The sequence below is a fragment of the Canis lupus genome, chromosome 1, assembly GCF_003254725.2.
Source record: "Canis lupus dingo isolate Sandy chromosome 1, ASM325472v2, whole genome shotgun sequence".
Lineage (NCBI taxonomy): Eukaryota > Metazoa > Chordata > Mammalia > Carnivora > Canidae > Canis > Canis lupus.
The window spans coordinates 113,349,849-113,377,793 of record NC_064243.1 but is presented as its reverse complement, the minus strand read 5'-3'; the positions used below and the strand labels follow the sequence as shown (position 1 = coordinate 113,377,793).

The 27,945-nt window shown below is 50.1% G+C and overlaps 3 protein-coding genes and 1 long non-coding RNA gene across 10 annotated transcripts in view; 2 read left to right on the top strand and 2 right to left on the bottom strand.

The window, feature by feature from the left end:
* Positions 1-29: 29 nt before the first annotated feature.
* SERTAD3 (SERTA domain containing 3) lies at positions 30-5,648 on the bottom strand. 6 transcript variants are annotated; one of them, XM_025424965.3, is made up of 3 exons: positions 5,498-5,648; positions 1,513-1,622; positions 30-1,302 (listed from the first exon to the last, which is right to left on the bottom strand). In XM_025424965.3, exon 3 carries the CDS (start codon positions 1,294-1,296, stop codon positions 703-705), a length of 594 nt encoding a protein of 197 aa, XP_025280750.1. In that variant the 5' UTR covers positions 1,297-1,302; positions 1,513-1,622; positions 5,498-5,648; the 3' UTR covers positions 30-702. The 6 variants fall into 6 exon arrangements, with proteins under 6 accessions (XP_025280750.1, XP_035558716.1, XP_048951041.1 ...); XM_035702823.2 differs by lacking the exon at positions 5,498-5,648 and adding an exon at positions 3,545-3,681; XM_049095084.1 differs by lacking the exon at positions 5,498-5,648 and adding an exon at positions 3,292-3,404.
* LOC112645458 (uncharacterized) lies at positions 3,561-4,297 on the top strand. The gene is made up of 2 exons (XR_003127094.3): positions 3,561-3,691; positions 3,925-4,297. It is a non-coding gene; the product is annotated as an uncharacterized LOC112645458 (long non-coding RNA).
* A 103-nt stretch (positions 5,649-5,751) lies between the features above and the next one.
* Positions 5,752-19,747, bottom strand: BLVRB (biliverdin reductase B). 2 transcript variants are annotated; one of them, XM_025424961.3, is made up of 5 exons: positions 19,508-19,747; positions 11,267-11,431; positions 11,041-11,130; positions 9,430-9,558; positions 5,752-5,999 (listed from the first exon to the last, which is right to left on the bottom strand). In XM_025424961.3, the coding sequence occupies exons 1-5, from the start codon at positions 19,584-19,586 to the stop codon at positions 5,842-5,844; spliced, it is 621 nt and encodes a 206-aa protein (XP_025280746.1). In that variant the 5' UTR covers positions 19,587-19,747; the 3' UTR covers positions 5,752-5,841. The 2 variants fall into 2 exon arrangements, with proteins under 2 accessions (XP_025280746.1, XP_048951039.1); XM_049095082.1 differs by lacking the exon at positions 11,041-11,130 and having other exon boundaries at positions 19,508-19,699.
* Positions 19,748-21,114: 1,367 nt separating this feature from the next.
* SPTBN4 (spectrin beta, non-erythrocytic 4) overlaps positions 21,115-27,945 on the top strand; it is a 77,104-nt gene continuing 70,273 nt past the window's right edge. The window contains exons 1-3 of the mRNA XM_025424953.3: positions 21,115-21,222; positions 22,048-22,153; positions 23,233-23,419. Coding sequence (XP_025280738.3) covers positions 23,248-23,419 — 172 coding nt within the window. The 5' untranslated portion in view covers positions 21,115-21,222; positions 22,048-22,153; positions 23,233-23,247. The remainder of the gene's footprint in view (positions 21,223-22,047; positions 22,154-23,232; positions 23,420-27,945) is intronic.

Here is a 27,945-nt window from a genome sequence, read left to right as displayed (position 1 = left end):
GAAAGTTTAGAAACTTTTAGGCAACACCATCCCTCCCAAAATACTTTTATTAAAAAAAAAAGTAATTACAAACAACTGAAAAACAAAAACAAAACCCACCACAAAACCCGCCTTTCTTTTAAATAACGCGGCATGGAGCGGTTTGGTTTCCACCCTATTGCACGTGGTCCGGCCTGGTTATGAATCAGGAGACTGCTGGGACTGGGGTCTTGCCAAAGAGGTGGGGGCTTGACCTTTGGGGGGAGGAGGCCAGCCCCTCCTGCTCCCTTGAGGTGCAAGAGGCAAAATCTGAGTTCCCATAGCAACCAGGCAGCATATCCCAGTCATCATCTGTCAGGCCCAGCTTTATCTTCCCTGAGGCCCCAGTGGTCACAAGGGGAGTAGGAACTGGAAGGAAGGGCAGAAGAGATGTGGGAAGTGGGAAATCAGACTCCCTGAAACAGAGTCGCGTTAAGGCATTTGGAACAGATAAATTACTTCAGGAAAACCCACCTTCACAGAAGGCTGTGGTAACCAGACACACACACATGCAAGATGGTTTGTGGAACCCTGAAATGGGAAGAAAGGAGGCCAGAGTCACGGTGTAGAGCCCCCACCAAGACACACACACACACACACACACACACACACACACACGGAGTTGCATCCAGGAATCCAGCCCACTGAGGCTAGGATGAGGAAAAGAGCCCCCCAGTCAAAGTTTCAGGACCCCAGAATGATTTCCATAATGTGATCTAGTTCATTCCACTCCCAGGACCCTGGGGCACAGAAGAGGTTGTGAGGCTCTGGTGGGGCCGGTGCAGGCTCCTTCTCCACTGCAGATGTGTCAATGTCCAGAAAGAAGTCATCCAGACCAGAGTCCCCCAGGTACCGGGAGCTCAGGGCTTCTAAGAAGACTGGATCAGGCTGGGGCAGCACTTCGTTCTGGGGGCCTGGGGGAGCCACTGGATTCTGAGGGGGCTCTGTCTCATCCATGGACGTCTCCAGTTCCCTGAGAATAGAGCCGATGGTGGCTGACAGGGAGAAGTCCTCTTCGCCCAGGAAGAGGGGCTCAGGGGGCAAGGCAGGTGCTGGAGCCAGGCAGAGTGCGGCCTGGAGCTGCTGGAGGGTATTGTGGATGAGGACATGCCTGCGTAGGCTGGGTGCTCGGGGGCCCAGGCTTCTCTGGACTTTGTCTAAGGAGATTCGAAGCAGGGCTTGCTGGTAGCTCCGCAGGCCTGCTGGACCCCAGTCCCATTTCTCATCCTCCTCTTCCTCCTCTAAATCTGAGTGTTTCCTCTTCAAGCCTCCTACCATGATGCCCTGTAGAGAGAAGAGGGGGCAAGTCAGACGCAGCGGGGCTAGTTCAAATCCCAAATCTATAAAATGGGCATAATGTGAATCCTGTAGGGCTGCAGAGGAGATTAAAAGGACTAGAAGAAAATGATGAAGAGAACAAGATCTGGACTGAAACATAGCTGGGTTGCCTGTGTGGTGGTGAACTGTGAATTTGCCTCCTTGGGGCTCAATTACCTCATCTCCAAGACAAGGATCCTGATTCAAGTCACAAAGCTGTTCTTTCTACAATACTCCTGTCTTCCAAAGTGTCACACAAGGACAGATGTGGAGTACGCGGACCTGGACTGGAGGCAGGGAAACCTGGGTTTGAATTCTGCCCTTGACACTGCCCCACTGCTTGATCTTTGTAAGTTACAGACATCACCTCTCTGGGTCTGTTTCCTTCGGTAAAATGAGGATTGTAAAAATTCTCCCCGTATTCTCAAGGAGATCCCACGTGTAATATGCACGGGGCCCATCTACAGTTAACCTTAACCAACATATTCATTCAATATTTTTATCGATTAACTGCCTATTATACTCCAGTCACCTGGAGCCCTGTAGGACACGTATTTGTCCAGACTCTTTTCACAGGGAGGATATTTCTTCTTTGTAAAAAAAGATTTTATTTATTTGAGAGAGCGAGCGTGGGGGATGGGGAGAGAGGGATGGGAGAAGCAGACTCCCCATAGACCGCGGAGCTGGAACCAGGGCTCCATCCCAGGACCGAGATCTTGACCTGAGCCGAAGTCACTTAACGGACTGAGCCACTCGGGCGCTACAGGGAGGCTATTTCTTCCCTTGTCCCGTTCCTAACCGACTGGAAGCACTCCCAAGAGCTGCGAAGGAGCCTCCCTCCTCTCGACCGCTCCTTCGGCTTCCCCCAAAGCGCGCCCCACAGGAAAACTTGCTAAAACTCGACTCACGCCAGGCTCCGCCCCCCCTCCACGGATCTCCCTCCATTCAGCATCCCGGCCCGCAACCATTTAGCCCAGGGGCTTCTGGGAAATGTGGGCCCAGAGCCGGCCGGCACGTGCGGGGACACGGAGCGTGCACTACAATCCCCAGAGGGCTCCGCACGCCACAGGGCGGACTCTCCCCCGCCCTCCCTCAGGGCATGCGCACAAGGGCCCGGGGCAGGTGGGGGAAGGGAACCCGGACGTCCAGCTGCCCGGCGCCTGCCGAGCCCCGCCCTCCGCTGCCTCCAGGGCGGCGGGTCTGAGCTCCACGCCCGGAGCGCCCCTCCCCCACTCCAGTCTCCGGCCCTAAAACTGCTTTCTCCCGGTCCTTCGAACCCCAAGAAGGCCCTAGATTCTTCCCCCAAACTGCTCTCGGGTCCAGAGACCCAAGGCCCCAACACGTCGCTCAAAAACTACAAGTGCTCTCCGACCTACTCCGTTCGGGGGACTAATTTTGATACCTTCACCCGTCCACTTTCCCCTATTCTCCCGTCTTTCAAACGCCTTTCGACTTCACCTCCAAACTCTCCCTCTGACTCTAAGACCTGAACGCGGGATTCTCAGCACCTCCTCTCCGCCACTGCGTCTCCCTCACCCAGATTCCTTGCACGTAGTTCTCTCGCTTTTCCAAAGGTCCGGGATCCCAGCCCCAACCCCTCACCCTTTTTCCAGAGCACTCGAGCCCCGAATTCAACCCGCCCGGGGGACCCGAATTGTCCTAATCTTCAGATTTCCTGCCCCAGAAGTTCCTTCCTTGGCTCTCTCGCTTCTCCAAACACCCTGGGTCCCAGCTTCAAAGTCCCTCCACTTGAAGATACTGCCCCCAACAACTTCGCCTTCAGGCCAGGATCTCGAATTCAGTCTCCAGCCCCCAAACCCCACCAACCCGCTCAGTCACCCTCATCTGCACCCCCCGACCCACGCCCAGACCCCGCCCTCACAACTCTCGGGGGCGCGTCTCCACCTCCCATAACCCAAGGCGAATCTCAAGCCGGGTGGCCTTTCTCTCTCTCACCTTAGCCACCAGGTTCGCAATGACCAAGTCCCGGACCGACCGCAGCACCACCAGTGCTGAGTAGCAGCCTCGCTCACCTCCCCAGGGCCTCTCGGTCTGGCCTCCGGCCCACCCAGCCCCGCCCCGGACCCGAACCGCGAGCCGCGATTGGCTGGAGTCCTGCCCGCCGCGGGGCGAGGATTGGCTGGGCGGAGCCACCGGCCGGTCGCCAGGAGACGCCCGCCCCGCCCTCCCTTTTCCTTCCACCCGGGACCTTTTAAAGGATTCCGACTGGCCCGGGGGGGCGGGGCCTCGTCTCTAGGGCGGAGGGCGGCGAGGACGTCAGAGCCGCTTCCTTCACCGCAGTCACGCTCCTCGCTCCAAAATCGTCAGCCTTCTCCCAGCGGTCCCTTTAGAGCAGGTGAGGACCCCCGTCCGAGGGCGAGGCTGCTTGGCACACCCCTCCCCTCCCCTCCCCTCCCCGCTGGCGGAGGCCGCGCCCCCGGGGCTCCGAGGGCGGACGCTGCGGGGCGGAGGATGACGCAGCTCAAGACCAGCCAATAGTTCGGCGCGGCCTACGTTGCCTGGGCGATCGCAGCCGGGTTCCCGTCTCCCAGCCCCCCCAACAGTTTGCCCCGCGGCCTCTTTCTTCAGCCTCAGGACTTCGCCGCACGTCCTGCGGTCGTCTCTCCTGCCGCCTCCCCTCCCACCCCCGGCGCCCCATCCTTCCTCGCTCAGGAGGGATGGCACCTCGGCTGGGAACTCGTTCCTTGCTCGCCACTGCCCTGGGGACAAAGTCCCAGCTCCTCCCTTTTTCCACAAAGCCCTTCACGGACTGGCCTGATGCACACTCCTCCTCGCTCCTCGCCTCCTGCGATGCGGCCCCAGTGATTGAGTTTCCATTTTTCCAAAATGACTTCAAGGGCCCGCCACCACCGTAAACCCTGAGATTTTTGTCCATTTTCTTCCCTGCCTTATCCCCAGTGTTTTAGGTACCATAGCAAGTCCTCAAAAATGGCAGTAAAGGGCCTCTGGATCTTTAAGCTTGCTTCCCACATCCTTCAATTCCCAGGCCGCCGCCTCTCCCCAGAACTCCTCTCAAAAGTTTCCTCCTCCCAGAAGCCCTCCTTTGATGCTCCAGAGTGGGTTAGGCCCTCCCATTCTGGGCTGCTCCCGTGTCCCGGGCTTCCCCCGTCCTGGCCCTGTCCCCTCTGCCCATGCCTTCCATTCCTGGACCTGGGCGCCCACCGTGGGGACTGTGGGCCCTGCAGGCACCAAGGTTGTATCTGGGTCGCCCAGCGCTTGGTCCATAGCACCACCTAGCACATGGCTGGACACAAAGAAGGCACATTAAATGCCTAATGTGACAGAAAGAGAAAGAGGGCAGGAAAAAAACAGCGCTAGTGCCCTGAAAGCCTGAACCAGTCAGTAATGCCCCACCCCCATGTTTCACCAAGAGGAGGGAGGGAGGGAGGCTGTTTTCTCCAGGCTACCCCTGTGACGGGAGTTAGGCTTCTCAGACCAGTTATTACCGGTTGGAATTTGTCAACCAGTCATCCTGCTGCTTGCAGAAGCAATATAGGATTGGAATGGAATTACTATTTTTTTTGAGGAGAAGGGAAAAGATGTTGGGTGGGTAGGTGGGGGAAGCTGGAAATAGGGAGAGAGGACTGGCTCACTCAGACCAGGGAAAGGTGTCTCTGGGGAACATGGGCAGGGGACAGTAGATTCCAAAAAAGGACAGGATGAAGAAGGGATCATTCTTTCCCCTCCCCCTCCCAAACCTGCCCCTCTTCCAGGGCTCCCCTTCTCACCATGGCCCCACTCTAACCCTGTCTCCAGGTTCCAGCTCTATGCTTCTTTCTGGGTGTCTCTCTCCTTTCCATCATGGACTGTCCAGTCTGCTCATGCCCACCCTCGGGCCCCACTCAAGGCCTCCGTCTTGGTACCCTGGGGCTCCAGCCCTTACTCTTGCACTCCTCTGATCCACATTCACATGGCAGCCAAGGGCAGCTTTATAAAACACAAACCTGGCTGTGCCCCCCACCCCACCTCTCTCCTGCTCCACTCCTTGCACAGAACCTCAGAATAAAGCTCAGGCTTTTTACAATGATTCTGCACAGGTTAGCTTCCATGTAACAGCCTCTTGGGGATGACCACTCCTCCCCTTGGAGCAAAGTATTATTAACTTGTTGGCTCCTCAAGCTGGGTCAGGTAGCTCCCTCACCCCTCTGGGCTTCCTCCTTCGGAGCTGTGGCCACTCTGGGTTGTCACTGTCATGGGCTGGGGTGTCTTCCTTGCAGGACCGTGAGATCTGTGAAGGTAAGGTTGCCCCCTGGGTCCTCACAGTCCTCCCTTGGTTTCTAGCACAGGGCCAGACGAGGAAATGAGTGAAAATCTTACACAGAGGCAGATAGAAACACTGAATCACCCAGACAAAACTGGACAGAGGAAAGAGTCACAGAGTTGGGGCTTCTAGAATAATTTGAAGCTCTTGACTCAAGATTTATTGCTTCTTTCCTCTGTTCTCCATTTGCCAGAATGCTGTCCTCCTGGACAGGGTCAGAGCCCCTAGTCGTACTGGTGGGAGGGGTAGGTGCAGTGCCCGTTGTACTTATCGGTGGTGAGGCAGCTCAGCATGAAGTGGCCCAGGTCATGTTTGGAGATGACCCTAGAGGGCCCGCGTCCATCCAGGGTTACTGTGTAGGCCCCAGTCAGCGGCTGGTCTCCTGAAAGTGTAAAGACACTGGGTGAAGCTGAGGTCCTAAGACACTGGGTGAAGCTGAGGCCCTTTCCCCTTCCCACAACACGTGGTCGCTCCAGGGTGCTTACAATGTGCCCAGCCCAGAGGGCATAAGAGTCCACAATGTGGGACACCTGAGTGGCTTAGGGGTTGAGCGTCTGCCTTTGGCTCAAGGTGTGATCCCGGGATCTGGGATCAAGTCCCCCATCGGGCTCCTTGCGAGGAGCCTGCTTCTCCCTCTACCTGTGTCTGTGCCTCTCTCTCTGTCTCTCTCATGAATAAAATCAATCTTAAAAAAAAAAAAAAGTCCATGATGTATGAAACTCTTCCCATGTGCAGGACGCCAGTCTATACCCCTTATTTGATCCGTTTGACAAATCCTTATTGACAGCTGTTATGTGTCAGGGGCTGGGCACCCAGCAAGGAACCAAATGAACAAGAATCCCTGCCCTTTGCATGCAGACACTAGCTGGGAAAAGGCAACAAATAAAGAGAGTGAAATAGACAGTATGTTACAGGGAGAGAAATAAAGCAGGGAATAGGAACTATTATTAATTCAATTTTACAGATGGGCAAACTGAATCTGGAAGAGTCACTTCCCAGGGTTGCAAAGGATGACTTCCCAGTAGCAAAGGCTAGATTTTCTCTGGGTCCTTCGGTCTGGAGGCATAAGTTGGCCAGTAGGAGGGCATCTGTTGGCTTCATTATGATAATTAAAAATCTCTGACTGTGACCAACTTAGAATCGTTTGGAGCCTACTGGTACAGGTGTCCCTATTTTATTATTTTTAAAAAGATTTTATTTATTTATTTGACAGAGAGAGAGCACAAGCAAGGGGAGCAGCAGAGGGAGAGGGAGAAGCAGACTTCCTGCTGAGCAGGGAGCCCTAGGTGGGGCTCAGTCCCAGGACCCCAAGACCATGACTGGAGCTGAAGGCAGACACTTAACTGAGCCACCCAGGCACTCCTATGAGACATATTTTTTAAAAATGAGATGGAAGATTGTTCTAGATTCAAGGTGACATGGCAACTAAACACATGATCATGATTTTGCGGGGAGGGGACGTTGAAATAAATAAATAAATATACACACACTATAAAAATATATATACTACACATGTATTCACATATAAACATTGGATGCATGCATAAATGATAAAGCAAACAGGGCAAAATGTTAATTGATTCTAGATGAAGGATTTATGGATATTCATAAACCTTTAATTTCTTCAAATTTCCTGGAGATCTCAGTTCTTACACACATACTACCAAAAAAAAAAAAAAGAAAAGAAAAAGAAAAACTGGGATGCCTGAGTGGCTCAGTGGTTGAGCATCTGCCTTCAGCTCAGGACTTGATCTTGGAGTCCCCAGATCGAGTCGTGCATCGGGCTCCTTGCATGGAGCCTGCTTCTCCTTCCTCTGCCTATGTCTCTGCCTCTCTCTCTCTCTCATGAGTAATTAAATAAAATCTTTAAAAAAAAAAAAAGGAAAAAAAAAACTAAAGAAAGGTACTCTCTGTTAAATAATTTTTAGGCATGATGTATCTGGGCTTCACTTCAAACCCAGGAGGTCAGGGATCCCTGGGTGGCGCAGCGATTTGGCGCCTGCCTTTGGCCCAGGGCGCGATCCTGGAGACCCGGGATCGAATCCCACGTCGGGCTCCCGGTGCATGGAGCCTGCTTCTCCCTCTGCCTGTGTCTCTGCCTCTCTCTCTCTCTCTCTCTCTCTCTCTCTGTGAGACTATCATAAATAAATAAAAAATAAAAAAAATAAAACAAACCCAGGAGGTCAAGAAATAATATCACTTATCTGTTCAGAGATAAGAAAAACAAGGCTCAGAGGCCACAGGCCTGAAGTCCACATGATGCTGGGGCTGGGATTCCCACCCAGCTTCTCCACCACGGGGCCTCACTGCTGTCGATTCAAAGCTGAGGATTCTAGTCCCAATAGGGCCCTGAACTGAACCTTCTTTGACCCTCTAGAAGGTGTAATGCCTCTTCCTGTCAGGTCAGGGGCCCCAGGAGGCAGAGGGCAAAGCAGGGGCACCTGGGTGGCTCAGTGGGTTTGACATCTGCCTTCACTTCAGGTCATGATCTCGGGGTCCTGGGATAGAGCCCCAGTGTCGGGCTCCCTGCTCAGTGGGAAGTCTGCTTCTCCCTCTCTGTTCCTACCCCTACCCCACTGGTATTCTCTGTCTGTCTGTCTCTCTGTCTCTCCTTTCAAATAAATCAACAAAATCTTAAAAAAAAAAAAAAAAGAACTGCTCTTGCAGTGAGCAGACAAATGTGAAGGAGATACAAGTGTCTGGCCTTTGGGCTTCCACGCTGCTGTTCCCTTATCGCAGTTCACCCTCATCTGTCTCCTTCCCACAGTGTGTGAGACCATCTCTTTAGGGAATCTGTGCTTCATAAATGGCTCCCCATTATTCCCTTCTCTGTGCTTTATAGTTTCTCCATTCCCCGCAGCAGACCTAACAGAAAGAACATCTAGCTTCCTTGTCTCCCTGGCAGAAATGTGAGCCTCATGAGAATACACTGTGTCACCAGTGCCTGTAAGGGCACACACTCCCTATTCAGGAGACATTGTTGAATGAATGAATGAACAAATGAACGTCTCCTTGCGTCTGACTCTGTGTCTCTCTCCAGAACGGATTCCAGACCTGGGAGAGAAGAGGGTGTAGGTGTAGTTTACTGCTTCTCTTCACGATGCCACTGTGAAGCATGGTCCCTGGGATCCCTGGGTGGCGCAGCGGTTTGGCGCCTGCCTTTCGCCCAGGGCGTGATCCTGGAGACCCGGGATCGAATCCCACATCGGGCTCCCGGTGCATGGAGCCTGCTTCTCCCTCTGCCTGTGTCTCTGCCTCTCTCTCTCTCTCTCTGTGTGACTATCATAAATAAATAAAAATTAAAAAAAAAAAAAGAAGCATGGTCCCCCTGGATTCGTTCATCCGACAAATATTTACTGAGCATCTACTCTATGCTAAGCCCTGTTCTGGGCACTGGGAAACATAGTTGTGATCAAAAACAAGACAAAATCCGTGCCTTCAAAGAGTTGACATTCTAGTGATAAAACACCCACTAAATAAAATGGAGAATGATATGCTCCATGTGGTGAAAGGTGAGTCCCCTTCCCTTGAATATGGGCTAGCTCCACGAACTTAATAATAATAATAATAATTAATAATAATAATAATAAATAGGTTGTGGTTTTACATTTCTCAATTTGGGGTGGTTGGCTCAACAGAGAGAGCTGAAAGGGTGTTAGAAAGGGGATAAAAATCAAGCAGGAAAGAGGATAGAAAGTGTAAGACGAACATCTGCGATTTTACACTGGCCAGGATAGGCCTGGCAGGTCTCCCCAGCACACAGGAGGGGGCTGGCTGTTGGTGACCCTGCTGCAAGTCCCAGTCCCACTCACCTATGTGTGGTGGCATCACAGCCACGTACTTCAGGCCCGATTCCTGCAGCACCTTGTGCATCCGGATGTGGTCATCGGTCACAGCCTGAAGTCGTGGGGGCACCTTGGACGGGTCCCACAGAAGGAAGGCTGGGGGGGGACACAGGGCACAGTGAGCCAATGCTTGAGGACAGATGGCCAGGCAACACACCCTGCTGGGCTTATGCCAGGACAAAACCCTATATGGGCTATCCATTGCCTTCCAATGGATAGGCCTCCCAGCCTGTCCCAGCCTCCTGTCTGATGGCCATAGAAGGGCTCACCCCTTCTCTCCCCACCTGCTCCTGTCTGGTTACCTTCTATCAGGATGGTGACAGCAGCCTCCTCCCTGGACTGCCTGTCTCTGCCCCCCCAGTCTGCTCCCCACGTGCAGCCAGATGGAGCCTGTGCACATCCAGAGGGTCAGAGCTGTGTCTGTGGCTGTGTCTCACTCAGGGTGAAAGCAGAGTCCCCACCAGAGCCTCTAAGGCCCCACAAGATCTGGTGCCATCAGCCTGCTGACCTCAGCACCCAACATTCTCCCCTTCGCACGCTGCCCCAGCCTCACTCCCACCTCCGAGTCTTCACAACTGCTGATCCCTCTGCCCTCCCTCAGGTTGTTTCCCTTCCTGGGGAGGATGAGACACAGGGGCAAGGCGTGGAGACTGTAGAGACAAGACAGCCTGGTTTCACAGCCTGCTGTGCCAGCCACAAGCTGTGTGAACTCAGGTCAGCTGGTGGGCCTCCTTGCACCTCCATGGCCTTCCATCCAAGGGAGGCATAAGAACAGCTACTATTGGGATGCCTGGATGGCTCAGTGGTTGAGCATCTGCCTTCAGCCCAGGGTGTGGTCCTGGGCTCCCCTTGAGGAGTCTGCTTCTCCCTCTTCCTATGTCTCGCCTCTCTCTGTATGTGTCTCTCATTAGTAAATAAATAAAAATCTTAAAAAAAAGAACAGCTACTATTAACTGAGCACCTGCCATGTGCCACTAGGAGCATAAACACTCAGAATTTTGTGAGGATTCAGTGGCATTCATCCCTAGGCACTCAGATGGCACCTAGCACATCATAAGTACTAGTAAATGCTGTTAGCCTTAACTGTTCCTGTATGAACCCTGTACCCCATCTTGGGTTATTCGAGACAGCTAGTTGTTTAATGCCCATCTCCTCGTAAATGGGGAGCTCTGTGAGGGTAGAGACCTGGCTGTGTATGCCCGGCTCTGTCATTTCCTCTAGAAGGCTCTCCCTTCCCCCTCGGGCTGGGTCCGGTGCCGCTGCTGGGCTTCTCTGCTTAGGACCCTGATCCCTCTGCCTGTGCCCCTGCATCTTGGCCCTGACTATTCTGGCCTGTCATGTGAAATGATGGGCGTGTTCACTACTTCTGTCCCATCTATGAGACCCCTGAGTGCAGGGCGCAGGGCTGTACTGGTCACCACTGTGTCTCTGGCATCACCTGGGAAGGTTCATGTACACAGTTAGTGCTCAGTAAATCCTCAACTTGGGATGGCTCTGATGCCACTTGGCAGAAGCCCTTTGGCTGCCTGTCCACTGGCTACCCCCCCTTCAGTCCCATCCCTATGACCCGCCACCCACCCGAGGTGCAGGCCACGACCTTGTCCACGCCATGGGCCTTCATGGCCATCACAATGTTCCGGGTGCCCTCCGACATAACTGTGGTAGGACCTTAGAGGGGATAGAGAGTGGCTGTCACTAGCAGGTGGTGGTGGTGGCAAGGGTGGCAGGGGCGGGGCCGGGGGCGGGGGTGGTGCTGGGGGCCGAGGCACGGGGGTGGGCCGTGGGCAGAGAGGGGGCCCAGTACTGAGGTCATTGCGGGTGCCCAGCAGTACGATGACAGCATCCTGTCCGGCCACAGTCTTGTCTACATCGGCAGCATTCAGAACGTCACCCACTACCACGTGGGCCGGCTGGGGCCCCTCTGGGGGCAGCCTGGAGGCGTCCCGCACCAGCACTGTCACCTCGTAACCTGTGGGCAAAGAAGGCAGAGAGGCAGGTCAGTGGGCTTGTGGGCTGGCACCCCCAGGCTCCAGGAGCTGGGTCTGGGAGGGTGCCACAAACCCTCAAATCCATTCCCTAGGTCCCCGGTGATGGGGCAATACCCTTCATGCTGGGTCATAAATACCCTGCCACTAAGGACCCCCCTGCCAGCATGCCCCAGACTTCTCCACTCTCCAGCAAGTAAAAGGTTAAAGCCTGGCATCACACTGATCTATGCCCCCCATCCATGGTCCTGGAGGAAACTGAGGTACAGTAGAAGATGTGAGTTGCCCAAAGATTGCCCAATGCTGGGACTGGACCCCAGGCCTACTTTTGAAGGGTTGGGCCGGGTTAAAGTGGTCATTAAGGATTTTGAACATCTTCTCCCCAAAGAATTTTGAGTAACTCTGTGTCCCACACATACACACCCATTTTAAGGTTTACAACCAACATGTTTCTTCCTTTGTTCTAAACAATGGCAAAAGATGTTAATGTTTGAGTGTATGGAAATGATGATGTAAAAAAATTGTTAGGGGACACATGGGTGGCTCAAGTGCTTAAGCATCTGCCTATGGCTCAGGTCATGATCTCAGGGTCCTGGGATAGAGCCCGGCATTTGGTTCTCTGCTGAGCGGGGAGTCTGCTTCTCCCTCTCACTCTGCCTTCAGCTCTGCCTACTTCTTCTTCTCCTCTCTCTCTCTCTCTGTCAAGTAAATAAATAATTCTTTTTCTTTAAGATTTTATTTATTTATTCATGAGAGACCAAGAGAGAGGCAGAGGCACAGGCAGAGGGAGAAACAGGCTCCACCCAGGGAGCCCGATGTGGGACTCGATCCCAGGACCCTGGGATCATGCCCTGAACCAAAGGTAGATGCTCAACCACTGAGCCACCCAGGTGTCCCTGAATAAATAATTATTAAAAAAAGAAAAAAATGATTAATTGTCTCTGTTATGGACTAAATGTTTATGCCTCCCCAACCCCACCAAATTCATATACTAAAGCCCTAACTTCCAATGTGAGGGTATTTGGAGATGGGGCCTTTGGGAGGTAATTAGGTTTTGATGAGGTCATGAAGGTGGGGCCCATGAAGGGGTTAGTGTCTTTTACAAGAAGAGGAAGAAGGGCATCTGAGTGGCCTGGTCAGTTAAGCATCTGACTCTTTTTTTTTTTTTTAAGATTGATACCTTATCTTGGACTTCTCAGTCTCCAGTACAATGAGAAACAAATGTCTATTGTTTAAGCCACCAGTCTATGCTATTTTGTCATAGCAGCCCAAGCTCACTAAGACAGCCTCTACATATCATCCTTGTGGTAAGTGAACCAGAGCTCCTTTGAGAAAGGGCTGATTGCTGGCCTGCGACAGGGAAAGGACAAGATGAGCCTGGAAAAAAAAAAAAAAAAAAAAAAAAAAAAAAAAAAAATATATATATATATATATATATATATATATATATATATATTCCAGTGCCCCAAGCCTGGAATATCTTGTACTGTCAGCTGCTAAGGCCGCGCTTAACGAATGATGAGGCCATACTGAAAGGACACAGGAGCCACTTGAAGGGGTTCTCATTGGAAAAATCAGGGACAATATGATTTGTCCAAAAGAATATTGATGACAAAGAATCAAAACACATGAAATACTTTAAAATCTGTGAGTTCATAATAAACTAACAAAGAAACCTCATGGGACATCACAGCTATCAGAGGATTGATTCATATTCAGAAAATGAGAGAAGGAAAAACAAAATTGTTTCACTTCTGTCATCATGTATTTCAAAAACAAATAAGGGGGGGCACCGGGGTGGCTCAGTGGTTGAGCATCTGCCTTTGGCTCAGTTCATGATCCTGGGGTCCTTGGGGTCAAGTCCTGCATCGGGTTCCCTGCAGGGAGCCTGCTTCTCTCTCTGCCTATGTCTCTGCTCTCTCTGTGTGTCTCTCATGAATAAATACATGAAATCTTAAAAAAAAAAAAATGGGCTAGGGTCCCACGTTGGAGAGTGGAGCCCCCATACCAATGCCATGCCGGGCAGCTTGGACAAGGACATGTATGCACCCCAAGCCCCAATGCCACATGCTGGTGCCTCACCGCAGGCCTTCACTCCCCATATTTGATGAAGGCCTTGGACCTCCTTCCGAACCGCCCAGAACCCTAGTGAGAGTTTATTTATTTATTTTTTTTTTTTTAATTTTTTTTTTTTTATTTATTTATGATAGTCACAGAGAGAGAGAGAGGCAGAGACACAGGCCGAGGGAGAAGCAGGCTCCATGCACCGGGAGCCCGACGTGGGACTCGATCCCGGGTCTCCAGGATCGCGCCCTGGGCCAAAGGCAGGCGCTAAACCGCTGCGCCACCCAGGGATCCCCTAGTGAGAGTTTATACAGCAGTAGCATGCAAAGAACAGGTATTACTACTACCACCAGGAGTTCCACCAGGATGCGACACATCACAGGATGCCAGGAATTGGATGTTCTGCACATGTTAGAAGCAGAAATGCAATGGAGAAGAGACTATGAAGTTGATCAAGAAAATTGTCAACTGGGGATCCCTGGGTGGCTCAGCGGTTTAGCACCTGCCTTTGGCCCAGGGTGTGATCCTGGAGTCCCAGGATCCAGTCCTGCGTCGGGCTCCTGGCATGGGGCCTGCTTCTCCTTCTGCCTGTGTCTCTGCCTCTCTCTCTCTCTCTGTCTATCATGAATAAATAAAATATTTTTAAAAAATTGTCAACTTATTCAGAAAAGGTTGAAGGCCTGTCAACAGAGGGAATGTGAGAACTGAGGACAGGACTGTGCCAAGTAGCTGGAGCAGTTCACCCAGGTAGCCAAGGCCTACCAGAACCCCGTATCACAACCGGGGTGGGGGTGGGGAAGGCATTACTCTTCCAGGAAGTGCCTGGCAAAACAGAAGTAGCATATGCCAGCAGATAGAAAGGCTGCGAAAGAAGCCACCACTGTCTAAGGCAGTACCCAGAGCTCCTTCACATGACTATTATTAAAATAAAGAGTAATATTAAACCTGTTTCTGGTATCGCCTTCAGCTCCCAACCTTGAGATACTGATGAGCTTTTTTTGTTTATTTTTTTTTAATTCATCTCATTGACTATCTCCCTTCAAATCCAGCTACTGCTGAACTTGTAAGAGAAATAAACAAAAGGCAATATTAAAAAACAAATGATGGGTTATGTGAACACTCTGGAACAATGATGATGATAATAAGGATCATGTTTACACACTTTACATATATTAACTCATTTAATGCTCAAAGTAACCCTGGGTTTGAATTACAGCCCCACCACTACCTAGCTGTATGACAATGGGCAAGTCACTTAGCCTCTCTTGGCCTTAGGACCTTCATTTATAAAGTGACACTAGTAGTTGTCTACCTTACAAGGTCAATGTAGGTTTAAATAATGTATCTAAGTGTTTAAGGCAGTCAGTTGACTTTTGGAAAGGGTGCCAGGACAATTCTATGGGGGAAAGAATAGTCTTTTCAACAAATTGTGCTGGGACAACTGGATACGCATTTGTAAAAAGAATGAGGTCAGATCCTTACCTCACACCAATATGAAAATAAACTCAAAACGATCAAAGACCTAAATGCAAGAGCTAAAACTATTTTTATTTTTATTTTTTTAATATTTTATTTTATTTTTTTTTAATTTTATTTATTTATGATAGTCACAGAGAGAGAGAGAGAGAGAGGCATAGACACAGGCAGAGGGAGAAGCAGGCTCCACGCACCGGGAGCCCGACGTGGGATTCAATCCCGGGTCTCCAGGATCGCGCCCCGGGCCAAAGGCAGGCGCCAAACCGCTGCGCCACCCAGGGATCCCATTTTTTTCTAAGATTTTAAAAATAGTTTTAGGGGATCTGGGTGGCGCAGCGGTTTGGCGCCTGCCTTTGGCCCGGGGCGCGATCCTGGAGACCCGGGATTGAATCCCACGTCGGGCTCCCGGTGCGTGGAGCCTGCTTCTCCCTCTGCCTGTGTCTCTGCCTCTCTCTCTCTCTCTCTCTGTGACTATCATAAATTTAAAAAAATAAAAATAAATAAATAAATAAATAAATAAATCTTAGAAAAAAACGTAAGTATAAATCTTTGTGAGTTTGAATTAGGCAACAGTTTCCTGGCTATGGCATGAAAAACACAAGCAACAAAAGAAAACACAGACACACTGATACCATCAAAATTAAGAACTTGTGTGCTTCAAGGACACCATCGAGAAAGTGAAAAGATAATCCACAGAATGGGAGAAAATTTCTGCAAGTCATATATCTGTATTTAGACTATATAAAGAACTACAACTCAGTAATAAAAAGATGACTAACCCAATTAAAAATTGGGCAAAATAATTGAATAGACTTCTTCAAAGGGGATACACAAATGGCCAATGAATACTCAGAAATATACAACATCATTGGTCATTAGGGAAATACAAACCGAAACCACAATGAGAGGGACACCTGGGTGGCTCGGGGGTCCTGGGATCCCTCCTTTCCACATTCTAGGGCAAGCCGCTGAATTGGCCAAGGGGTCATGGTGTCCAGACAAATTGTACCCATGTCATGATTGTCCACAACAGATTAGGGAAGCTGAGGCCCTGAGCCTGGGAAGAACATGCTCTGGTGTGGTGGGACTGGAACCCAGCCTTTTCTGCCAGAGACACATGTTCACTCACAAGCCTTGCCTGCCACACATACACACCCATACACATGGGGGGACCCAGCCCCACCCCCACAGCCAGAAACCCACCAGTTCTACCCAATGGCAACATTAGTTGAGCACTTCCTGTGTACCTAGGATTGTTCTCGGTGCTTTCCAAGAAGCCATTTAATATTCAGTGAGCCTGGGACACCTGGGTGGCTCAGTGGTTGAGTGTCTGCCTTTGAATCAGGTCCTGACCCCAGGGTCCTGGATTGAGTCCTGCATCAGGCTCCCCACAGGGAGCCTGCTTCTCCCTCTGCCTATGTTTGCCTCTCTCTGTGTGTCTCACATGAATAAATAAATTAAATAATAAAAAAAAAACCATAGCAAGATACAAGTTCAAACCCACTAGAATAGACAGACAATAAATGTTGGTGCACATGTGGAGAAATTGAAACCCTCATACACTACTGATGGGTGTATTGAATGATGCAGCTGCTTTGGAAAACCGTCTGGTAGTTCCTCAAAGGGATAAACATAGAGTTACCATATGACTCAGCCTTTCCACTCCTAGGTATATGCTCAAAAGAAATGAAAACATACGTTCACACAAAACTTGGACATTTAAGTCCATAGGGGCATTATTATTCATAATGGCCCCAAATAGAAACAATCCAATGTCCATCAGCTGCATGGATAAGGGATGCCTGGGTGGCTCAGCGGTTGGGCATCTGCCTTCAGCTCAGGGCGTGATCCTGGGCTCCCGGGATCGTGTCCCGCATCAGGCTCCCTGCATGGAGCCTGCTTCTCCCTCTGCCTGTGTCTCTGCCTCTCTCTCTCTGTGTGTCTCTCATGCATAAGTAAATAATGCCCAGTGCCCCCATCCTGTGTGACCAACTTTCATAAGGAAATGACACAAAGCCTGTGTTGTACTCACACATCAGGGAACGGTGGGGGCTTCCAGGATGCCAGTGTGGGCATCGGTTAACTGCCAATGGTTAAAGTGGGCCCTAGTAAGTTGTGGGTATTCTGGGGGAGAAAAATGTTCTCCTAGAGAGTAAGAGCTTTGACACAGGCTCTGTAAAAGGGTGCCATTAGTGTTCTATTTTTGCTGATTAGTGACATTTATTGAGAAACTTATATGCCAAGTGCTGTGCTAAGCTCTTTCTACTGATGAATGGTATTTTTTTTCCAAGATTTTTTTAACACAATCCACATTTAAATGTAAAATTCAATAACCAGATGTGCATGTACCTAGTGGCTACCATCCCAAACAATAGTGGTTTAGAATTCACAGATTTTAACCTTTAGAAAAAAGAGTGTCTTTAAGGTACTTCCAAAAATCCCTTACTTTATATTTTTCTGTCAATTTTTCATTTTGAAATAAATTCACACATATAGGAAAGTTGTAAGACTTCAATTCTCATGCTTGCTTTTGTTTTATCTTTGTGTGTGTATAATATATAACATACATAATTGTATACATGTGTATATAAATACATTTATACACAAACATGTTATATATGTGTGTGTGTGTATATATATATATGTTTATTCTTAACTATTTGAGAGTAAGTTGCAGAGATCATGCCCCTTAAAAGCTTTTTTTTATCTCAACCCACGGTACAAAATGGATTTCAAAGCCTAACCTAGTACATAAAAATCCATGCATATATAATTGAAAGAAGTTTCATAAAACCAATATTCAACATGCAATACACTCTGACACTTTTATGACCAATTAAGTATATCTCAGAACTCACTATGACCCACAGTTTGAAAAGCCCGCCCCAAATTGCAATAAGCCTAAAAGGTATTATTACATGCCTATTTTGAAGATGGAGAAATTGGGGCAATTTTAGGCAACTAAGCCATGGCTATGAGTTCACTTAGTCAAAAGAAGGCTTATTGGGCACCAACTATGTACCGGACACGGTTCCATGAATTTCCCATATATTATCTCACTTAATCACCGCTAGCACCCCTCAGGAAGTACTACTAGTTTTAGCTCCACTTTCCAGCTATCTAGGCACACAAATGACAAGAGATTTGACAACGTAGTAAATGGTAAGTGGTAGAGCTGGGATTTGAATGCAGGCAGGCTGGTACCAGCCTATAGAATCACTGAGGTAAATAAAACTCTAGCTCAATGAAGCTAGAGTTTCCTTTTTCTGATGGGGACAGGGAAGCTCAGAGGTTCACTGTGGATCTGAAGAGACTTGTCAGAGCCACAGGGAGAAGGTAAGGGCCTCCCCCAGGCCTCAACACTCAATTCCCTGGGGTGCAGTCCCACTGGTGACCAGCAGGGTGGACAAGTGCAATTCAGTGGAATTCAGGATTAAGGTTAAGGTAGTAACATGGGAATCCACATCCTCAGGGTGACTCAGCATCTCTCAACTTCTCCCTCTTACTTCCTCCTCCAGAAATGCTTATCCACAAATTTCTTTCTCCTCCCACCCCCTCCCCCAACAAATCAAGATCCTAACTAGGTCTTCTTGGAGAAGGGGAGAGTAGTGGGCGGGATGAGGAACTGTTAGGCAAGTTCGAAGAGGGTGGGCTGGGCTACAAGACTAGAGAGTGGGATCCTGGCACCCTCCACCCTGTTGGGGCACCCAGATAGTCGAAATCTTCAGAGTCACTGAGACTAGCAAGGGTGGGGCCCTATATCTGGAAGTCACAGGCCCCAAGAAGGGTTGGTGAAGTCTGAATGGCAGAGGCAGGAGGGGAGGCTGCGGGATGTTCATCCCCTCTCCTGAGACAACTGAGAATTTCCAGCTCTCATCCACTTTCCCAAGACCAGCGCCCAAGTCTTCACCAATGTCTCCGCTCGCTGTCCTCTTTCCATTAGGTGCTCACAGCAACTCCTCCCCCAGCCTTCTCAACTTCCAGCCTTGGCACCCAGGCCTGGAGCCGGTGGACTTTGGGCAGTTAAGAGCGCAGGCTGGGTTCAAATCCCAACACCACCACTTTCCAGCTGTCTGATAGTGGGGAAGTCAGTTTCTGGGCCTCAGTTTCCTCTTCTGTCAAGTGAGGCGATCCTCCTTCTCACCGCACATGAGCGCTCTGAGGATTTAATACCGGTGAAGAGCGGTAGGTGCTAGGAGGCAAGCCGCTCCCCGGCTTAGTAAGCCCTCGCTGGGTGCGCTAACCACCACCCCAATTACAACAACGTTTCATAAGAGCACGGTATTTAAACCTGTCACTGGAGTCCCCCTGCCTCCCAAGGCCAATCCCTAGTCCTTGGACTCACATAAAATTGGATCTCACAGCGTCCCCCACTTCTGTCCCCGTCGCCACCTGCCTTGCCCCTAGGTCACAAACCAAAGCACTGATGGCCCAACCAGCCTCACCCGGGTCCCAGGGTGCCCCTTCCTAATGCGCTGCCTGTGCACCCCGTGACATCCCCCGCCCGCCCCAGCTCATGCCTGCTTGCACCGCCTGCGCCAGGGTGGTGAGCCCGGTCCTGCCCGTGGCACCGAAGATGGCAATCTTCTTGACAGCCATTCTGCGGAGTCGTGGGGGTGCGAGGCCACGGAGTTGCACGACGCGCGGGAACCAACTGGCTGCTGGGCCGCCTTCTCAGTCCCTCTCGCGCGGGAGGGACGGGGCGGGCCAAGCAAGAAGGCCACGCCCCCACCGCCTGCGGGCCCAGCAGGCCACGCCTCCAGCCGGGGAGAACGCGGGGGGCGGGACAGCAGGCTGCCCGCCTCCGCCGGCCGCCCAGCACCGCCCCCTCGGCCGGCCGCTCGGCCTGGGAGGCGTGGCCGCACCGGCCAGCTGGGAGGGGCGTGGGTGGGCCCGATGCCCCGCCTCTGCGCTCGAGCCGGGGGCGGGCCGAAGCCCGGGCCACGCCCACCGACCTCTCCCAGCTCACGCCCCCTCTCCCAGGGCCTGACGCTGACCGGGGACTCACGCTGTGCCCCAAGGCTTTCCGGAAGCTACTAGGGTAGAAAGTGAGGCAGGGTGTGACACTGTAACCGTGTGTGCCCCTGTGCCTCTGTGGGACTGTGTGAGTAACCCCGAGGGAGAACAAGATTGTGGATGACACCATGTGCCATTCTCTGTGTAGCACTATGTTAATACAATAGGAGACGGTGTGTGACACCCCGTGTGGCAAGCATTGATGCTGTTCCTTTGTGACCTTGGGGTGCCACTGTGGGTGACACTGTCAGTCTGTGATGCTGTATGCATTCATGAAGCTGGGGAATATGGTGTGGGACATGTGTGAGATGTGTTTTATGGGAGTGTGCGACTGTTAGACAGTGACAGTGTATGACACCCATGTGTCATGTAAGGATGTGTGACTGGTTCCCTATTTGAGTGTGTGGTAGTGGGTATTAACTGTTGTTGTGATGCTGTTTGTGACCTCTTGTGACTGGATGACGTATGAGAGTGTGACAGCACAGGACGTGTGACATGTGAGTGTGTGACTGATGTGACAAGTTTGAGTGTGTAAAAAAGTGTGTGACCTGTGCGATTGCGAAGCTGCGTGTGACCTGTGGGTATATGACACTCTCTGTGACCCCACGGGAGTGTGCGACAATGTATGACATCCGCGTGCTTGTGTGTGACACGGCGTGGGTGGTGGTGGCACTATTTGAGTGTGCCACTACGTGTGATGCTGTCGGGCACTGTGCCAGTGTGGGAGCCCATGTGAGCGTGTGACTGCGTGTCAGTCTGAATGTTTGACTCTGCGTGACCCTGTGGGGGGTGATACTGCGTGAGTGTGTGGCTGTGGGTGATGTTTGCGACGCTGCATGTGACCCTGGTGTGTGTGTGTGCCCGTGTGGGAGTGTGTGACCCCGGGAGAGTGCGTGGCCGTGGGTGACGCTGCCTCCGGCCCCGCGAGCGCCGTGGCTCGGAGTGTCACCGCGCGTGGGCCAGCGCTGCGGGCGGCCGAGGCGGCGGGGGACCGCGGGCGGGAGGGGGTCCCGGGGGCGCGCCGAGCGCGGCGGCCGCGCGAGCGGGGGAGGCGCGGCGGCGGCGGCGGCGGCGGCGGCGCATGCGGATCTGGTCGAGCGGCGGGGCCGGCGGGGCCGAACGGAGCCGGACCGGGCCGGGCCGGGCCCCGGACGCCGACACGCAGGGCGGTCGTCGCTGCGAGCAGCGGGGACGGCGGCACCGGCGGCCGCGGGCCCAGGTGAGCGGCGTTGGGGGATGGCCCCTCCCTGCAGCATCTCCCCACCTGCCCGAGCATCCCTCCCCCGCGCGCTGTGGGCTTGGCCTGAGCCCCGAGGGTCTCCCGGGCTGGAGGAGGGGAGCGGTCCAGGGCAGAACGAGCCCCCCACCCCTCAGCCCTTCAGCCTCCGCGCCATGCGTGGGTCTTCCACCCAGGCCTTGTCCTGCCCGGGCCCCCTCCTTGCGGAGCAGTGACTAGACTGCAGGGAGAGAAAGGCGCGGCCCTGGAAGGGTTAAAGCATTGATTTCCACCCCCAGCCTCGAGCCTTTGCTGGGGCCGCAGGACACCTCTTTCCACCTCCTCCATCTCCTTCTCCTCCCTTCCTTCTCCATTCAACCGCGTAATGGCCAGTCCCTTCCCGGACTGACTGCTTACCAAGTGCTAAGTGCCTCCCCATCCCTAAGTATCCTTCACTGAGGAAACAGTTGTGATCATCTCTTAACAGGGAGGGAAACTGAGGCAGAGAAGCCAAGTGAAAGATGGATTAAAAATACCGCGAGAATAAAGCAGAGCTTGAACTTACTTCTGTCTGACTCCAGCATAGGCACTTTGATTTGCTAAGATAGGTGGCCAGAGGATGAATAATAATAGCAAGGACCATATATCAAGGGCTTGTATGTACTAGATACCATGTACCCTGCATTATTAACTCATTTCCTCTATAAACATCTGTAGGCAATGGGCACTGTTATCATTACCATTTTACAGATGAACAAACTGAGGCCTAGAGAGAGGGTGACTGGCCAAGGTCACACAGGTGGTAAGTAGCCATGCACTCACTTATAGCTTTCCATGGAAGGAGAGAAGAATAGCAGTGGATTTTGGAGTGTCCACCCAAAGGGATAGTCTCCACTACACTGACCAAGACTGGACCCTGCTTTCCTACAATCTGGTGGGTTATCAACTGTCGGAATCTTTGTGAAGAACACTGATCTTCCCGCAAGTCCCCCCTTTCTTAGTTTTGGAATCAGGGGGCCTGGAGGGAGGAGGAGATGAATCTGATGTCGCCCACCCCCTTAAATTTCATATTTGCAATCCGGCAGTGTTCTAGAGCCTAGCTCTGGATCAGACAATATGTCAGCTAGCTGTTGCCACAATAATGCTGCATAAGGAACCAGCCCTAAACTCAGTGTCTTAAAACACTGAGCATTTATTTAATTATCGAGTTTAAAGTCAGTGACTGAGACTGGGCTCAGCTGGGCAGTTTTGCTGATCTGAGCTGGGTTTATTCACATGTTGGGATGCGGGGGTTGGGAGTGGTGTTGACTATTGGCTCCTGGACCTGGCCTTGGCTTTGGTGACTGGAGCCTTACACCTGGACTGTGCTGACACTATTTTTCTCATGGTCCCAATCAAGCACAAGCAAAAACATGCAAAGTCTCTTGAGTTTCAGGTTCAGAATTCACCAGTACTTCCACCTGATTCTGTTGGTCAAAGCTAGTCATGTGACCAAACCCAGAGTCAAGGTTGCGAGGAGATGCTCTTCCACTTTTCTCGTCCCTACGGTAGAAGAACACTCAGGAGTTATATGGCAAAGGGTGTGGTTATAAGGATGAAGAACTGAGGCTGTTTAATGCAATCATTTGATCAGAGTACTTGCATTTGAACTCTGGCTACCCACGAGCTTTGCAACTTTGGGCTTGACTTTCTTCCTCTAGTGCTCAATATGTGTTTATTCCTGTTCTTACTGTGTTGGAGAGTTTTACTGGTAACAGTGTCATCATTCTAACAATAATACAGGGACAATGTACACTAGACACTACTCTGTGCCAAGTGCTAGGCTGGATGCTTTAGCACAGTCCTATGAAATGGTCAGGGCCAATGTTACTGTCAGTGGTATTATGTCCATTTGAAAGACAGGGAAAACTGAGGATAAGGGAGTGGACAGGACTCACAGTCAGTCACTGTTAGAAGTGGGACCTCTGTGCTCAGGCTGTGTCTCTAGTCTAACATGCCTCTGCTCCTCCCCAGGTCTCACCTTCCCCGATGGCGCAGATACCAGGGGAAGTGGACAACATGGAGGGCCTCCCGGCCACTAACAACAACAACCCTGCAGCCCGCTGGGAGAGCCCTGATCGGGGCTGGGAGCGGGAGCAGCCAGCAGCCTCCACGGCAGCCGCCTCGCTCTTTGAGTGCTCCCGGATCAAGGCCTTGGCAGGTACCTGGAGGAGGGCTGGGGTGGGAGGAAGAAGAGAGGGAAAGAAGAAGGCTGCTGGGGTGTCAGTGCTTGAGAATCTTGGTGGCCTAGAGGATGGGAAGAGAGTCACAGGCACTGCACGTGAATCTGTAGACTAGCACGGTCCAGTGGAACTTTCCATGGTGATGGGAAAATGCTATCTGGGATGGATGTCCAATATCTTTTTTTTTTTTTTTTTTTTTTTTATTTATGATAGTCATACAGAGAGAGAGAGAGAGAGAGAGAGAGAGAGAGGCAGAGACACAGGCAGAGGGAGAAGCAGGCTCCATGCACCGGGAGCCCGATGTGGGATTCGATCCCGGGTCTCCAGGATCGCGCCCCGGGCCAAAGGCAGGCGCTAAACCGCTGCGCCACCCAGGGATCCCGGATGTCCAATATCTTAACCACTAACCACTAGTACTTGAGGCTGTAAGCACTTGAAATGTGGCTAGTGCTTCTTGAGGGACTGACTTTTTCATTGTATTTAGTTTTCATTCATTTAAATTTAAATAGCCACATGTGGCTTGTGGATACTGTATGAGGCAGTGCTGCCTTAGAACCTTAGAAATGTAGAGTCTCAGAAATGTGGGATTTTATAAGCGTACTTCTTTAGAATTTCAAGATGCTCAAATATTGGATTTTTGGACCTTGGAATGTCATATTCAGAGATTCTTCAAACTTGAGGCCTTAAAATGACACTCTTAGAGCATAAAACTTTATAATCACAAATCTTAGAATTTTTTTTTTCAAATCTTAGAAATTTTAATCATTGATATCCATTGCCAGGATCTTAGACCCTTAGAAACCTAAACTCTAATACACATAGATCCTTAGGGCTTTCTAATCCTAAAACTTTGGAATTTAAGATAGAAATGCAGATCCTGAGAATTTTGAGATAGAATGACCGCACCTTCCAGTTTTTAGCACTGAAACCCTCAGTCTGGGACCAACCAGGATGGTTGTTCACCCTACTTCAATGTTTTAGAACAATATAAGCCAAGACTAGAGAACTGTATAGACACAGAATCTTAGAACCTTAGACCTTTGGAACTGTAGACCATTGAAGTTGAGGAATTCATATCCAGAAGGATTTAGAACCTCAGAAGTATTTAATTATCATCATTGAAACTATGAGCAAGGGGGATCCCTGGGTGGCTCAGTGGTTGGGCGCCTGCCTTCGGCCCAGGGCGTGATCCTGGAGACTCTGGATCGAGTCCCGTATCGGACTCCCTGCATAGAGCCTGCTTCTCCCTCTGCCTGTGTCTCTGCCTTTCTCTCTTTCTCTGTCTCTCATGAATAAATAAATAAAATCTTAAAAAAAAGAAAGAAAGAAACTATGAGCAAAAGGGCATCTGCATGCCCCAGTCACTTAAGCATCCAACTGTTAGTTTTGGCTCAGATCATGATCTCAGGGTCATGGGATCAAGTCTCTAGTCAGGCTTCATGTTTGGCATGGAATCTGCTTGAGAGTCTCTCCCTCTGCTGCTCCCTAACCCCCTGCTCATGCTCTCTCTCTCTCTCTCTCTCAAATCAATACATAAATCTTTAAAAAAAAGAAAAGCAAAAAATAAAACTATGAGCAAAGACCCTAAGAACCTTCAGAGACATGTAACTTCATAATCATAAGCCTTTTTAAAAAAAGATTTTATTTATTTATTCATGAGAGACACAGAGAGAGAAAGAGAGACAGAGAGAGGTAGAGACACAGGCAGAGGGAGAAGCAGGCTCCTTGCAGGGAGCCAGATGTGGGACTCGATCCCGGGACTCCGGGATCACACCCTGGGCAAAAGACAGGTGGTAAACTGCTGAGCCACCCAGGGATCCCCAGTCATAAGCCTTATTAAGCCTTTAAAACACTAGACCCTTGGGACCTTTGTTATCTCGGGAACACGAAATGTTATAAACTATAGATTGTGGTAATCATGAAATCTTAACCTAAGGTTAGAAACCCTAAGATCAGAAGCAGTTCCCTCAGAATCTGAGAATTTTAATAACTCAACATTTGACAATTGTGGGATCTTTGATACTAAGATTCTTGGAACTTTATAATTATAAGATGTTGAGGAGTAGTGTCAAACCCAAGGGCCTCTGGGAAGCAGGCGACATAAATGAGAGAATAGGGTAGACAGGGGGCCGTGGTCAACTGTAGAGCATTGTTTTGGTCATCAGCTCCAGCCATGGGGAAATGTGAGTCTAAAATTACTAGTTCTGATGTTACTTTGCAATTTCCCAATTCTAAAAAAAATTATCTGTATGTGCCACAAAGGATGAACCAGAATGAACTCACAGATTGCCAGCCTCCTCTGATTTAGAAATTAGAATGGTATAAAATATACTCTTGGAAACTTAAAATCATACTTTCAGACTCTTAGAACCATAAACACTTGGGATCATATCAACTTGGAATTCTAGAATTTATTATTCCATCCACAAAATATTTATTCAGTGCTTGCTTTGTGCTTGACCTGTGCTGGACAATACAAGGGATGTGAGAGTGACTGAGCCAGCCCACAGGGTTCCCAGGCCACTGGGAGAGTTAGATCGAGCCAGAGTCATGACCCAGAGTGGTCAGGGTCCAGATAGTGAGGCAGAGGCAGAGGACTGGGATGGGGAAGCCCAGGGACTATAGGAGCTCAGATGATGTGCTTGATTCAGTCCAGAGGGTCAGAATGCTTCCTGGAGGGGGAGATACCTAAGCTGAGCTCAGAAGGATGAATAATAGTAAACCTTGGGGTGGAGAGGAGAAGAATATTCCAGGCAGAGGGACCAGCATATGCAAGACCTCCAAAAGCTGGGAGTGGCTAGATTGAAGTAGGGAGCAAATGACAATGCAAAAGGAGGCAGTAGGAGTCAGATCCTGAAGGGCACCATAAACCACCATGAAGGGCGTAAGGGCACTGGGGAGCTAAGGCAAGATTTTAAGCAGAGGTAGATTGTGATAATGTGGGGATCGAGGACTCTTCTCATCTGAGAACCACTGACTCCCAGAACATCAGTGCTGAATACCACAGACAGATGAACACCTAGACCAGAGAAATGTAGGGATCCCCCATAAGAAAAAAAAAATCTCATAGGCTCCCTATGTCTACTTAAATGATTATATCTATAATAAATAAATAAATTAATTAATTAATTAATTAATTAATTACTGTATCTACGATTTTCCTAAATGCAGCACACCCACAACTCTGTGTATATCTCTTATGCCTACAGTTTTCTAAAGCTAAAGCATGTTTTATTGGACTCCAGAACCATGCAAAAGCAGTTAACATTCAGCTTAACAGTAACTTTAAAATGCTGTTGATGCTGGTCTAACTATGTTGCAGCTTGAAAACCTAACATGGTAGACCACTAGGGTGCATTTTCTTTTGCATCCCTTTGCTTACTTCCCTCACCCTTTTTCTCTTTTCAAACTAAGGCCAACCCTTTGAGCAGAGTCCTACGTAACATGCTTTCCTATGAACATCTTTGAAAAAGCTGTCTGGACCCCATGCTCAAGAGAGTGCCCTTAATTATGCTCTTCAGTTTATGGCTCACCGTCCTCCTCTTTCTATGTGAGGACCCTCTCCTCCTCTTTATCTATTCATCTACTCTGTTTGCTTTTTAACATTTTAAAAAATTAATCTCTACGCCCAACACAGGGCTTGACCTCAAAACCCCAAGATCAAGAGTCACATGCTCTACCAACTGAGCCAGCCAGGCACTCCTATTTGCTTCTTCTCTTTTATTCCCACATCTCACACCAATGCCTTCCTGTGGATAACCATTCTGATAGTTTGTTTGTTTTAAAGAACAGATTATTTCTTTTAGAGAGTGTGCATCTACATGGGCAGGGTTGGAGGAGGGGCAGAGGAGGAGAGAATCCCAAGCAGGCTCCACATTCAAACATGGTGACTATCATGGAGCTCAATTCCAAGACCCTGAGATCAAGACCTGAGTTGAAATCAAAAGTCTGACCCTTAATGGACTGAGCTACCCAGGCTCCATTTGATAGTTTTATTTATTTTTTTTAATTTTTATTTATTTATGATAGTCATAAGGAGAGAGAGAGAGAGAGAGGCAGAGACATGGGCAGAGGGAGAAGCAGGCTCCATGCACCGGGAGCCTGATGTGGGATTCGATCCCGGGTCTCCAGGATCGCGCCTTGGGCCAAAGACAGGCACTAAACCGCTGCGTCACCCAGAGATCCCATTTGATAGTTTTAATGCAAATTATTTTCTTTGCATGCCAATGATTTTGCAAAACGTGCATTGCTGATTAGTGTGCATGTATACATATATTTTAACCGCTTATGAAAATATTACATGCACACTAAAAGGCAGATAAATCGTGAGAGTCCAGTGTTTCCACAAGTGAGCACCCCCAGTAACCAGTCTCCATATAAGGAAACAGAATATGACAACCCCAGAGAAGCCCCCCTCAGGCTGCCTCTCTTGCTATACCCCAAAAGTAAACACTATCCTAAGTTATAACAGCACACGTTTGTTTTGCTGGTGTTTGAACTTCAT